The sequence below is a fragment of the Opisthocomus hoazin genome, chromosome 8 (assembly GCF_030867145.1).
Source record: "Opisthocomus hoazin isolate bOpiHoa1 chromosome 8, bOpiHoa1.hap1, whole genome shotgun sequence".
Classification (NCBI taxonomy): Eukaryota; Metazoa; Chordata; class Aves; order Opisthocomiformes; family Opisthocomidae; genus Opisthocomus; species Opisthocomus hoazin.
In genome coordinates this window covers 12,649,395-12,663,929 of record NC_134421.1, presented here as the reverse complement: position 1 = coordinate 12,663,929, position 14,535 = coordinate 12,649,395, and the positions used below count along the sequence as shown (strand labels likewise).

Genomic DNA, 14,535 nt, shown 5'->3' with positions numbered 1-14,535 from the left:
GTTGCATGCTCCTGAGGACCGTGTCAGGAGCTGGGTTTTACAAGCGACATCCCAGGCAATCCCTTAGCCTGCAAGTCTCTGTGTGGTGGGGTTGAGCTTGAGCAACCAAGCTGTTACAGCCCCTCTCCATCATAAGAAGAGTCAAGGCAAAGGAATCCCCTTTGAGGAGCAACCCCAAAGGTAGGGCAGCAACCGCTTGTAACATGTCGTATGAAAAATTTCACTGATCATTTATCACTGTCGCAGGGCAGTTTTACACCAGGAGCCATTCATGGAACCAGGAACCAGACCCTGTCTTCATTTCTGATCACATCCCCTGTCACAGCTGTTGAAATCTGATTTATGAATTCACACAGATTTTTATTTTTTTTTCCCCAGGAGAAGAAAAGTAAATTCTGCTCAAAAACCATTAAAAGATCTCGCCTACCACTGATTGCTGACACCACCTCCCAGTGAAAAGTTTCTCGAAGATCTGTCACTCTGTGTCTGTAGCACTCCCATCGCAGCCAGGTCCTGGTTCACAGCTCAAGACATCGGCTCACCCACAACAACGACAGATAAGCATTAAAGTTTTGTCAGTCTTACCCTGACAGCTTTGAGTGCAACATGTCTAATACTATATTCACCTACACTCTGGCCAGCTTCAGTGATGTTAATCCCAATTTAAATCCGGAATAGGATGCCAAAAATCATATTTACCACTTAAAATACTGTAAAGTAGTTGAAAAATGTTGCTGTGCAGCACTGCTGCAAGCTTGTTTTGCAGACAGATTTTTTTTCTACAGATGCTCAGCCACTTGGTGGTGCTACAGAAAGGGTCTGCTTCGCTTTCTAGAGCAAAGCAGTTTCTTGGCTTTCATGACAGGTATCCAGAGACCACGTTAGATAAAGCTGTGGCAAGAAGCACCTTTCTTCCCCTCTCCTTTCTCATAAGAGTATTGCCATTGCAATGGTCACGTTGAAATCGTAGAAATCTAGCTATCGTATTCCCCCACTGAATGTGTGTGTAAAGTTACAACCTTGGCTAATCCATTTCCCTCTATTGGGTATTTGATCTACACGTTTCCAATGAAGCTGAAAATTTCAGGAGAGCAGGCATCCTGGGAGAATTCACCCACTGAAAAATGAACCTGCCTCACTCTACATCATGCTTGCTTTCCCCAATGGTCCAGCACTAATTTTTGTTTTTCTCTGGCACTACCACTGGCAGACAGCAAACCTTCAGATTGCATGTTCAAGAGCTCATGCTGCAGTGACACAGAGCAGAGGATGCGGGTGCAAAGCCAGGGAGATCCGGGCACTGACACCCCTTTGGCTCCTTGGAAAACCCCAGGCACACTCTGTGGGTGCCAGCAGACACGCAGGCATGAAAGGTGAAAACCCTCCTTTTCATCAAGCCAGGGCAGAAAGGCGATGAAAGCCCTGATGGAGCAAAGTTCTTGAGCTTCATGTCTTAGGTCCTAAGGGGTAAATGCCTACAACAAGCCTGCTGCTTCTGCCCCAGCCAGTGGGAGTTGGTTGGGGACTGAGGGAAGGGAACAGAAGCGGGGACGCATGAGACTGAAGACTTCAGACAGTATCATAGCGAGGGGGGATGAATGGAGAGGGAAAAGATTAGTAAGCTCCAGCTGGTTTGCAGCAGCATCTGGTTGATTGCAAGCAGCCTAACTGGTGGTGTCTCCGTAGGCTCTGGTGCCGGCAAAGGCTCCTACGCATGGAGCCCTTGCAGAGATTAGCACAAGCTGAGGTAAAGTGAGAAGGATTTGGCCTTGCTAAAGCGATGGGAAGTATGCAAAGGTCACGTTGCTCCTCTTATTAAATTTGAATACTTATTTCATCTTGGTAACAGGCCTTCAAATGTGTTCTTTAGAAATGAGTCTCCTGTTCCATTAAAAATAAATCTATTTCTTTCTTATAACACAATTAGTGTCAGCAAAGCATTCTGCAGATCCAAGAAGATTTATTTTTGTATAGTTCTTGGGAGGCAGGAAAGAGTATTCTAGTTCTGCAGAAGAGATAAGGAGACACAAGTTTAAGAGTGTTTTTAGGCCCTGGTCCAGATTTTCTGACTCGACACAGCTCAGGGAGGAGAGGGAGGCATCTCTTCAAGCCTCGTTGGACTTGCTGGGGAAGGTAGCTTTTTCCTAGAGTTAGCACTACCCGAAGCGTTGTGCATTTTGCATTGATAAAGAGAAGCTGGTGGCATCAACGCGTTGCCTTTCTTCTCCCTGTGGGATTGTGGCTGCACCTTCTCTTAAGATCTGTGTTGTCATTTGAACTATGACTGTAGCCTCAGTGCGGGCTGGAGAAGCCTAGGGGTGGCTGTCGTGTGCACCAGCGAGCATCAGCTCTGAAGAAAACGACCTGTCATCTCAGCATAGCAAGAACATCTCTCCCCCATCCCGGAGACACCCCAGCCCATCCCTGACACTCACCCCGCTGTGGGCCCGGCAGTGAGGACGGCGGCGTTGGAGTCAGAGGAGCTGTCACGGTCCTCCTGGACGCCAAGCGCACGAGGGAGTGGCATCCTCTGCTCCGCTACACCCGCTATGGGGATTTCGGAAATCTGCAATTCCCTTTATAGTGCATGAGAAGCAGAAAGGAAACAGAGAGCCACGAAACATCCCCCCTCACAATTCCCTAGCCAGCAAAATGTAATTTTCATGCATAATGGGGCTTTGATCAAGTTTGCCGCTTAGCCAATTTGCTATTGATTTAAAGAGTTCTCTCTGCTAGCAAACAGGCATAACGGATGGGATTTTAAAAAGATCTAATGGAAAAATTATATTTGGTTCTTGGGCATCTATACGTGAATGGATTTATTTTCCATTTAACTGCTCTTTGTAGTTTGCTGCCCCAGATTTCTGGGTATGTCCTTTTCCTGCGGAAGTCATGCTGGATCGTTGGTACACATCCTGAAGTCATAATATTCTGTTTACATCTTTCTAATCACTTGCCATAAAATGATTATATTGCCATTAACAGTTTTTATTATTTGACCTAATTTTATTTACAAGTCATAGACAACGCTGTTTTCCAAAGCCAGGAAGCGGCTGCAGACAAATGAAAAGTAAACAAAATAAAACTAAAGGAAGCTGGCAGCCTCCGCGTCGAATCTATTTTCTAATTTAGTATTGTTTTGACTTTGACAAATTAATGATCAGCGAAGGAAAAACGCAGCCAGTCTTACGGCTATGAAGCCCTGATGGACACTGTGCTGAATTCCAGTATTTCAGTGGGAATTTAGAGGCAGGTGGGAGCGGGAGATGATTTCTAGAGCCAGTTTGCATCCCTAGCATGGAGCCCATGGCAGGGGGTGGAGTTCTCCACCGCTCCCCAAAACACCCCCAAGAGGGGTAAGGGCTGCATTTTGGGAAGGCATGATTCAGCCCTTGCTCCCCTTTGCCTACGGAGGGAAGGGGGTTGCCGGCCAGCCTGTGCCACATGTGGGGAAAGAAGGAACAGAGACCTGCTTTGCCACCTGTTCCCCACAGATTTGTCTCCTAACAGGAGCAAGGTGGCACACAGTGCCCTTTGCTCCTCTACGGCTGACCCACACACCGACGCGGCCAGGCCAGGGGCGTACCCAGGGAAGGGATGCGTGTTATCAGTCGAATGCTGTTCTTTCTGGAGAGGTACATTGTGTGTATATATATATATTTATATATCATAACATGGTAGATGTTAAGTTCTGAGTGTCGTGGGGTCCATTTTCGGTAACCAGGCAGGATTTGCTGTCATTATCCCAGGTACCTGCTGGTCAGTGATAGTCTTGGGGAAACACTTGTTTAGATGAGTGCATCCCATAGCATGTCCAGTAACTCACTGATGCCACACACAGTATGAGTTTTAGCATAACATCTTGTGCTGAACCTTATTCACTCTAAAAATATACAGATATTTAAGAAAAAAAAAAAGTCTTTTTCCCTCCCTGTATTATTGGAGCAGCCTTACTCTTGTATTTCCAAGAAAACTGGTTATGCATCCAACAGCGGCGTGAAAAGAGCGATACAATCTAGACACAGAACCACAGACCTCAACATCAAAACAAACATCTTGTGCAAAACATACTTTTGGTTTTCTTTGTCACAGGCATCAGCACAACGAACGCCACACACGAGCCACAACGGAAGCCAAAACACCGCTCCTTGTAGGATCTACCCAGTGCCTGTGATGTCTCCATGTGACCGGACTGGGCAGGAAATCCCAGAGTCCTGGAGGGACCTATCTGCCCCATCTCATCTGTGAGTCATCCAGGATGAAGGGGTCAAAATGGCAGAAGTTCATGCTTCCCCATGATGTTCCCATACAAACATCTCTCAGCGAAGGCCCCCGCAGCGTGCAGCTCCCCGGGGCGGGCCAGCAGCCCCCGGCACGATACCCCTGAGCCCATCACCACCTCCTCTGCATTTCTCTTCTCCTTCTGCGCTCCTGCTGCGGCCCAGCCCCAACCCAACCGGCAGCCGCACAGCTCCACCCTTGTCCGCCACAACCCACAGGCACCGCCGGTCTGCCTGTGTTTACCGGCTCAGGGCTTGGTGTGGCAGCGCCGAAAACCAAAGTGAAGACATCTCGCTCGCATGCACTGTTGAGCTGGGGGAGCTGGGGCCAGAGGCTTTGCGAAATGGTGGCCGGGGGACAACCACTCTTGGTGATGCTTTGGAGAAGCCCTGTTGTGTATAAGCTACGCCGAGAGCGGTTGTTCCATGTGGGGAGCCAGCGGTGGGCAAAACAGGCCAGGGGGACATGCGGCTGCCTGCATGTGGCCCAATGTGCTGATGGCTGAAAGTGACGCAGCCAGTCAGTCTCTCAAACCAAAGGCAAAAAACCAGAGGCGGCGGAAGGGAGGGAACCGATGGCAAAGCAGGGAAGTGGGGAGGGGAGGGGAGCACCCTGCTGAGTGACTTAACTACTTTTTTCACTTCTGTTTTGTGGTTTGCATTGGTGAGATGTGCAATCCAGCGACCGTAGCCTGCTGCAACTCCCTGCTCACAATGATGAAAGCCACAATGTTGGTCTTCCTCATTACAGCCTGCTGATGTACATGGACTTGAATCCCTAAAGCATTAATGTGCAGGGGAAGGGAGGAGGGATGGTAGCTTGGATTCCTGGCTCATTTATTTAATAGAAATAATATATAAATAACGCAATAAACACACCATCACAGAGTTTTACTGAAAGAGTATCTAAGCTGACTGAGAAATTAAAAAGCAACAGAAGAAGAAGGCACTGTGTGTGCTCAGCCCTTCTGGAAACCCTGCAAAAGAAGAGACCCTGAGCCTCAGCCCCTACATTTCAGTTTTCTCTCCTGTGAGGTTTGGGTTGTTTCTCCTCACTTCTCAGCAGTGTTGAGTGTCCCAGTTTAGCAATAGCAGTGAGGAGTGCAGGTATCATACAGAATTGTTGAGTGTAGAAAAGCAGATTTTACATGGGTAAAATCATGTGACATAAGCATATAGGCACACTTGCATGTGTAAATATGTAAATGAATTTTCAGATCTGGAGATGTAAATCCAGCAGAAGATTACTATCCTCTGTGCTATGGATATTCCAATAAAACATACCAAGCAGTAGAAGAAATAACCAGTCTTACAGAAGAAAAATGATAACATGTTCATTGTCTAAATTCTCAGTGAAAGTCACTGAAGCAAAGGCTTGAGGCTTGGAAACGGAATTTTAAAAGATGTTTTAGGGACATGTGACTCCTCTTCTATTGCAAGTTTTATACTCTTATAAGGAACCCCAGCCTAAATTCCAGAGTCTTCTCCTAACAGACATTACAAGTATTCCTCGGTTTCCTCATTGCCCATAAAGCTCTGTAATGGGTCCAGGATCCAGATTCAGAGGGCTTAACTCCACCTAAGTCTCCATATTTCCTATTGCATGGACATCTCAAGAGGCCTAGGGGCAATCAAATAACAAGAGGAGATACATGAATTTAGATGGAAGTTATACCCTCTGAATCTGGGCCTTGGATCCTGACCCAGGATGGGGGTTCGGGCCAAGATGTTCATTACCTGATTGAAGTATTGTTTTAATAGTGAACTGATACCTGTGGGATGCCAACAAGACACGCCTCAACAGACCACTGCTTCTCAAGATAAAGTTTTTTATACGGCTCACTACAGAGAAAATCAGCATTACAATCTTAATCCTGAACTTGTACGACTCCTGCAATTTTCATAAGGCACGTGATTTTGAGGGTTGGATGTGATCTGCCAGGGAGATACTATGCAGATACCTGCTGCAGAAAACAGATGGATGCCAGCCGCCGCTTTCTAAAGGATAATCCCTATCACTGAGTGGAACACATTAACATGCTTTCACTTCACTCGACCAACAAGCTCTCCCTCAGCAGGTACTTATACAGAGGAGAAAGTTCAATTGAGAGAACGTCCTCCGGTTTCGCCTGCCAGCATTTTCCAAATATTTGCAGTTACCTCATCTTTAGATTCCCAGACTGGACAATGCTGAGCCCTTTAGCTTGGTCCAGCAAACACGTACGCCTATACTCAGCTTGATCATCACGCATGAGCAGTCAAAGCAACTCAGCAGACTTCAAGACTCTGGTTATGTGTTTCTCCACACACAGGCCAGAGCTCAGAAGAGAGGACTGAAACCTAAGAGGGCAGGACACGACTATCAGAGAATACAGCTCCGTTGCATCCAGGAATCCCTTTAGTACTCATTTCTGCTCTTTCCTCTGTCTTATGCGGTAGGGAACAGTCAAAGAAGGTATTCCAGCTCTCCCACAGCACCCTGGAAGCCGACCTTCGTAAGGGTGATAACAACGCTGTTGAACACTTTACAACGACTCAGGAGCGCATATGAGCAATAAGTCTGTTTGTTACAGGTGACACCATCTCACCAAGCCAAGCTGCGATATGCATAACTGCTGCACAAAAAGTACCTGGCCTCAATTCTTAAGTGTTTAATTTTTTCAGCTAAATACGTGGAAGGAATTAACATCAGTTCTATGAATCTTTCGTTTTATTACAGGTGTGGTAGGCTTTCTGAGGAGACTCAAACATTTGACTGAAAGCCCATGGGTTTTTATCCAGAGTGTCTCGACGCCAGGTAACCAGTAAGTTGTGCCACTTTGAAAGTTCATGGCAAAAATAAATCCTAAAAATGTACTGTGTTTTATGATAAATTCATATTACTAACATGTTGCAATCTTTTAAGATTGTTTTCCAACTCACCCTAACTTAAGGAAGGTAAGCCTACTGAAACCAGTGGCTTTATTGTTGTTATTGTGATTATCTGTATAATTTAGATTTGGCACAACATATCCTCCAATACAGTTTTGCACATTAGAGCCTAAACCTATTTCCTTTGAAGCTGGCTAGCAGAAGTCTACTGGTTTCTATGGGAAGATAATTCCTTTTTGTCAATAAGGAAAAGCATTTACATAAAATAATACTATCAGAAATTAAGAATTCCCTAGTGCTGTCTATAAACTCAGAGCGCTGAAATTCTCACTGAAAGTTTATTTCAGATACCATGAAACACTGCATGTTTACACTGAGGTGAACAGCTAGAACGATGTAAATTGCCTACAAAATTAAATATTTAATAATTTCTATGTCCATTCTAACATTGTCTTGCCTTCCCTCTGTGATTTTTACTTCCTGGTACTCTTACACCTGTTGTGAAGGACTCTGGTTTACTACTCTAGTAAATTTTTGTTCCTGCAGTGACAAGTATAATACTGATTGCAAAGCTGACGATATGCTAAAAATAAAAAGGAAATATCTCTCTATATTGGTGATGCACTCAGTCTTATGTGTACTTCTACATTTATAACTATTTTCAGTTCCCATTGCTATTACATATGAGCACAGAAAGTTTCTCCTGTTTCAATTTACATATTTAATTTGCTTAATGCCCTCTGGCTTCACATTTAAGAGTATGGAACTTTGAAAGTAAAAGCGGTATTTCTAATGCTACGTTCTACCTGTCCTTATTCCATTACAAAATCAGCATTTTTCATTTTGGAGCTTCTGGTATTTTATTACACCTTATATCTCCCCAATCATAATATATAGCAATGATTCATGAGATATTTTCTTATGGAACTGGTGATGTATGCTTCCAAGCAGCAAGAGGAGAATACTCTTGGGAATATTAACAACACTCATGAGTATAACGTAATGAAACCGATTTTCATCACTGGGATTCATGCTTTTCGGCTATTCAAGAGGTATAAAGCACCTGGATATAAGCTATAATGAGTTCCAGCCTGGAGGGAGCTTCCCGGCAGTCAGACAACCATTGCCGGACGCTCTTCCCCGCTGCCCCTGCGGGGACCGAGCCGTTTCTGACCTGGCCACGCAGTCCAGCGTGCAGTCAGATGGTGCAGATAGGAGCAGGACCCAGGCTGCTCTCAATGCTGGTGGGACTGGGGGCTGCACTGGGCGTGCAGAACCACCAGGCAGTTGTTAACTGTCATCTTGACAGACTGCCATACCCTGGGCAATCGGCAAGATCGAGACTCTGATTTAATCCATTTAAGTGAAGTTGCACTGAGGTGAACACAGGCCAGGACAAATTCTTCACTTCTCCCGGCAGCCAAGGGCACCTCTCCCGCTCTCTGTGCCGCCAGCCCCTCTCCTGGCTCCCTCCCAGCTCTTGGTGCTGCTGCACCCCCATCCCACTCCCACGCCAGTCCCCACTCATGGCAGGTCCGCCCTCCGTTCCTTCACGGGGATGTTTCCTGGGGCATCCCCTCAGTTGGAGAAGAGCTACGTAAATGGGTTTCAAACTGGGGGCACAGGAGGCAGCCGGTGCAGCAGCAGATCTCCCCCTCGGGTACGTCCAGCTAGCCCAGGCACTGTGCCAGCTGGTGGGAATGCAAAAGCGCTTCAGAGCATTAAAATGAAACAAACAAAATTCACATGAAAGCTACTCACGTAGCCTTATTTCTTACAAAGAGAAGGCCCCAGACTTACTGTCCTTCCCGCGATGAAAATAAAGGAAGGGGCTACAAGAGGACACGGTGCTCCTTTTTTCTGTAGTAACAGAGTGAGGCTTTCCCTTACCCTGCCTGCTTTGGACTAGACACTTTGTGGTGCGCTCTGTGAAAGAGATGTTAAATTTTACGCTCCAGGGCTTAAGCCAGTTATCAGGCTCCCAAAGATCAAGCACTTAACGCGGGAGGCGTTACCTGTCTCTGGCCACTGAGGGATGCTTTCTGTCTCCTTCCACTCAGCACCGTCCAGTAACAGGGCACTGCGTACAAAGACTCGCCTGGAGCCAGTCGGGCACTTCTGCTGATCCCAAACCGAAGGTGAAGAGATGGCAATTAGAGAAACTTGTGCTTTCAAGTCAATCAATCCAGAGGGGGCTAAGGCTGCAATCTCAGACCAGTGTGTTCACTGTCTCGGGAAGAAACCTTGAGGCTCCAGTCCAGCCTTCCACATCGGCCAGCTGAGCTCGAGGAACCAAGCAACAGCCCTCACCAGAGCTGGTACCTGGCCGTCGCCCCATCACCTTGATGCATCTGAGGCAGTTGGCTCCAAGAAACGTGAGCTTTCACGGGTGGCAGTCACACCAACCGGCTGGGCACACGGACCAGCCTTGGTGCCAACACTCCCGGGACAGAGGGACGGGGTTACCGACTCTCTCCACTCTGCGCCTTGATGTCGCCGTGACCGCGAAGCTCAACCCTGGATTTCAAAAAAGCAGATGGTCCCAGCTGTCACCCACACCTTAATGACCGTCAGCGGGGAGGGGACACTGAGCCAGTAAGCTCACGTGAAGGCCCTTGGGCTGCTTCAGCAAACTGGCCGCACCAGACCACAGCAACGTGGTTTCACCCCACATCGATGTCCCACTTCTGCTGCAAGAGAATATCTCCTTCTCTGGAGATATTCCAGACCCCCCTGGACAAGGTCCTGTGCAGCCTGCTCTGGGTGACCCTGCCTCGGCAGGGGGGTTGGACCAGATGATCCCCAGAGGTCCCTTCCAACCCCTCACACTCTGTGAGACCATCCACCTTCTCTGGCCATGGGCTGGGGGATGGCTTCTCTTGTGAAGGAAACATCTGGTTCATCTTAACCCTGGCACCAATTTAGATGCCACAGCAGGACTCGGGCCCAGGGCGGTTTCCCACAGGCGAAAACCTCCTGGAGTGGGCGAACCGCGCCTGCCCGCGCCACGGACAGGCATGGCCGGGCGTGCCCGCGCCCTCCTGCCAGCTCCAGCCGCACGGGAACCCTACGGGGAGCCCTACGGGGAGCCCTACGGGGAACCCTCGCCCGCTTGGCGGCTGGGGAACACGGAAGCGTTTTCTGGAAAAACTTTCCAGCCCTAAGCTCGGTGCAGGCTCCCTCGGGCCCCTGCCCGCCCTCCGCAGGTGCACACGCGTGGGGCCGGGGCCTGCCCTCGGCCTCGCCTCAGCCCGGCCCCGCAGAGGCACCTCGGCAGCGCCGTCTCCTCACAGAGGGGCCCGCGGCGCTGCGGGCGGGGCGGGGCGGAGCCGAGGGGCCGCCCCAGGCCTGCGCGGCCGGCGGGGAAGGGGAGGGGCCACCGCCCCCCGCCCCGCCCCGCCGCGCCCCGCCCCGGCGCGCCCCATGGTGCCGGCGCGGGCGCGGGGCCGAGGCAGAGGCTGCGCGGCCGCCGGGGCGCTCACACCGCGCGCCCGCCGCCGCCGGGCATGGAGGGCGCCGAGGCGGCCGCCCGCAGCAGCCCCAGCCCCGCGCGGCTCCGCCGCTCCCTCTGCGGCTCCGGGCCGGCCGGCGGCGGCGAGGCGGAGGCGGCGGCCATGGAGGAGCCGCTCGGGGAGGCTCCGTCGGCGGAGGTAACGGCGGCGAGGAAGCAGCAGGGGGTGAAGCGGCACCACCACAAGCACAACCTGAAGCATCGCTACGAGCTGCAGGAGACCCTGGGCAAAGGCACCTACGGCAAAGTCAAGCGGGCCATCGAGAGGTTTTCCGGCAGAGTGGTGAGGCAGGCGGAGGGGCTTCTCTTTGCCTTTTTATTTTTTATTTTATATATATATGTCACTGTTCTTCCCAGCGGAGCCGGCTGGATGCGCCCCTCAGGGACCCGTCCGCAGCAGCGTCCCACCCGTGCCCGCCGTCGCTTGGGTCCAGGGCTTTGTTCGGAGCGCAGATCCGACAGAGAAACTGGGGTGTTATTTTTTGGGGTGGTGGTGTTGTAGTAACACATTGGCACGCTTTAAAAGGATGTGTTATTATTGGAAAAATAGAGTGGGCTCTTGGTTTTGTTTGGTTTTCACACGTGGGTCTGCCACGAGCGGTTACTCTTTCCCCATAGGAAACACCCGCCTGAGCGGAACCTGTCACGTCCCCTGGCTGACCAAAGCTGCTCAAAAGCACCCTCAGAAGGGCAAATGTTGGGTCCCTGCTTAAAAACGCCGTGATTCGGTCACCTGAGCTGTGCTGACACCTCAAAAAAAATCTCAGGGGCTGCAGCCCAGCCCCCTGGGTTCCGGCGATCCCTTTCACCGCTCAGCGGTGCCGGCTGGCCCGGGGCCTCGGCCAGCCCCGAGGTTGTCCAGCGACAGCTCGGCCGCGGCGTGTCCTCGGCGGTACGGCGGGGCGCGGGAATGCCGTCGGAGAAACGGACACCTTCGTCAGGGTTACTGTCGTTTTTTCCTTCCCTGAAATAGGTGACTCTAAACGGAGGGCGGGCGAGGGAGAGGCAGGCGTTGCGTGAAGGGCTGCCCGGAGTAACAGATGCTTTTCTAAAGAGGTCTTAACGCTGCTTTTCGTGTGAAGGAGACTGAGTTTTCGCTAGGTTTCGTCTAGAAGCAAGGCATTTCCCTAGTGACGTTACAGGTTTTGTCTCACTTATCATTCCCTTTCGGTTGCCTGGAAGCTCAACGCGCACCCGGAGGCAGAAGCAACTGTGAAACAGAAAATGAAATTGCAGATGCCGTGGCTTTAGTAAGGGATGCTTGCTTTGCAGCTGAGTATCTTTGTGTCGACAGTGGAAATGAGAGTTTCAGCCAAGTTGTAGAGTCATATCATGTAAGCTTTCAGTTTATTAGCTCATTTGGAGGCAGGCTGAAGAGAAACCAGAGATGGACATCTCTGCACATGCTCGCTCCCAGTCCATGATTTTTAAAGTTTGCTGTCTTGGCTGTTTTACAGTTTCAGGCTAACAAAAGCTCCAGGGCTATGTTATATGCTAACTGTTATTCTGTAAGTAGAATATTTCTGAGTTGCATTACAAAATGTAGTTAATAAGAAAATACATCAAGAACACCTTTTTAAAAAGACTTGATCAATTAAAAACAAAAGAAAGGTGACGGTATTGTTAATGAGATTTGGGTTTGGGAAGGGCCCTCTCGGAGCAAAGGATGTAGCGTAGATACCAGTCTCTTCTAAGTTAACAACACACCTGGTCTTTCTGTATTTTGCTGTCAAGCACTTCAGCTGCACAGCTAAGGACCCTTAGATGATACGGTCTGAACTGAATTTATATGGCTAATGCCATCTTGAAATGGAGAGGGTGAAAATCAGAATACCCATGCAATCTTAAATGCAATAAAAATGTTATGCTCGCTCTATCAGCTGGTATGCAGAAGCTAAACAAATCCTTACCAGGGTGTGAGTTTTGATACTGTAGCAATACAGGCCTTGGCGTGTGGCACTTCATAATTATTAACTAGTCTGCAGGCGAGTTCTGGTGTAATGTGTCTGTCTGAACTTTAACATCTGTGTGTGTATGTAAAATATCCACATTTTGTCTGTTTACAGAATAAAAGCTAGTTGTCAGCAATTCAGCCAGACCTAAGTGAATGGAAAATGCTTCTTGTTTTCTGACAGTTCCCTTGCCTGGCTGTGGCAGTGAACACCGGTCACTTTCGGTGGGCGAGATGAGAGCACTGACAGGACGGCTGGCCGTAGAGGGGCAGTTTTCGTTTGTTTTTTTTCCCTTCCTCCCTTCCTCCTCCTCTGACCGCATGAGCGGGCAGCGTTTGCAGTGTCGGTGGGCAGGCTGGGCTGGATGCGGACCTGTGCTCAGCAGGGGATCCACAGAGTGAGCGATGCGGCCGGCGCCGTCTTGCGCACCAAGTCCAATGCAAATCATCTCACGACCGGCAGCTAGGTAGCGAGAGTCCCAAGGTCGCTCTAGTCCAGCCTGTTTGCTTCCTATTCTGCTACTGGTTTAGCTAATCATCTTTTTATTTACTCAGCGGTAAGCAGGTATTTGAAGCAGCGTGGTAACAGATTGCGAAGGTGGACCTTGGCAGCGGCGCTGTGTTCCCAGTCACCAGCCTTGTCCAAGTGATTCTCCTGTTTGGCCTTTCCGCTTCTCTTGTTTGCTGACAGTCTCTTTGGCCAGGCTTTTAATATGAAGCATGAACTTTGGATTTGTCATCATCTGTATAGATGGGGATCTCAGCAGTGAAATAGAAATTGGCAAATTTGAGTTGATGAAATCACAGAATCACAGAATGGTAGGGATTGGAAGGGACCTCTGTGGGTCATCTAGTCCAACTCTCCTGCCGAAGCAGGGTCACCTAGAGCAGGCTGTAGAGGACCTTGCCCAGGCGGGTCTTGAATATCTCCAGAGAAGGAGACTAATAAAACCAAGGTGAGAAGACAGTTTGATGCAAGGTACAGATGTGCTTTAGTCCCGTGCCATTGGAAATCAACAGCAGGATTTCTGTTGACTGGAACGTAATATTTGGCACTTACTAGCAGGTTGCAGGTTTATTCAAATTGTTGTAGTTTCTTTGTCTTTCCTCTTAACTCAGTGGAATGTGATTGTAAAGCTTCCTGCCATAAAGCTCTGGGGTAGATCGTATGATACATTTAGTTTGTTACTGGTAACAATTTACGTGAATTTGTGTAGTAGTTACCACAGTGACTACAAACAGTATTGTGTGCTGCACCAAGAGGTTAAAATACTGCCAGCTACATGACGTATGAGGTGCCTAATTTTGCCAGCAAGATTTCCTTCATTAGTACTGGCTCAGTATACACTGTGTAACTTAATGATATTTTAAATTAAGGCACCTGTTAGTAAGTGTAAGGATGAAGAGATGATATCGCAAGCCTGTGAAGTAACACTCATGCTGACGTTTCTGTGGGTGTTTTCTCCACTTGTCATCTTGCACATGTTTAACCAAAGAACTGAGCTTTTGTTCATGTTATGCATTCAATGTTTGTAAGCCAAGAAATCCACAGTTACACTTATGTCAGCCTTAGATAAGCTGTGTATTGAGCACCTCTGGCTGATCCCATGCCTGGTGCTTGAAGACGGTAGATTCTGCTGGATTATTCTCCGAGTAAGTGATTCCACCAGAGTAAGTACTCCTAATAATGCAACTTGAAATTACAGATGGACATTTTCAGTCTTGTTACCTGTCTTTTCCTGGCATTTTACAGAAAACAATGCCTGGATACAAAAGTGTATTAATATTAATTAACATTAGTAAAGGAGCATGTAGCACTCCAAAAACATGGAAGACACCAGGTAAACCCTGTTAGGCTCCCTGGAGCACTCCCAGCAGAGTTTAACCCAGGGGTTCGATATCCACTCTGGTTTACAGCAGCC

The 14,535-nt window shown here is 48.8% G+C and overlaps 1 protein-coding gene across 1 annotated transcript in view; it reads left to right on the top strand.

The window, feature by feature from the left end:
• The first annotated feature begins 10,657 nt into the window (after positions 1-10,657).
• The window catches only part of NUAK1 (NUAK family kinase 1), a 49,327-nt gene continuing 45,449 nt past the window's right edge, over positions 10,658-14,535 (top strand). Inside the window, exon 1 of the mRNA XM_075428565.1 lies at positions 10,658-10,945. Coding sequence (XP_075284680.1) covers positions 10,658-10,945 — 288 coding nt within the window. The remainder of the gene's footprint in view (positions 10,946-14,535) is intronic.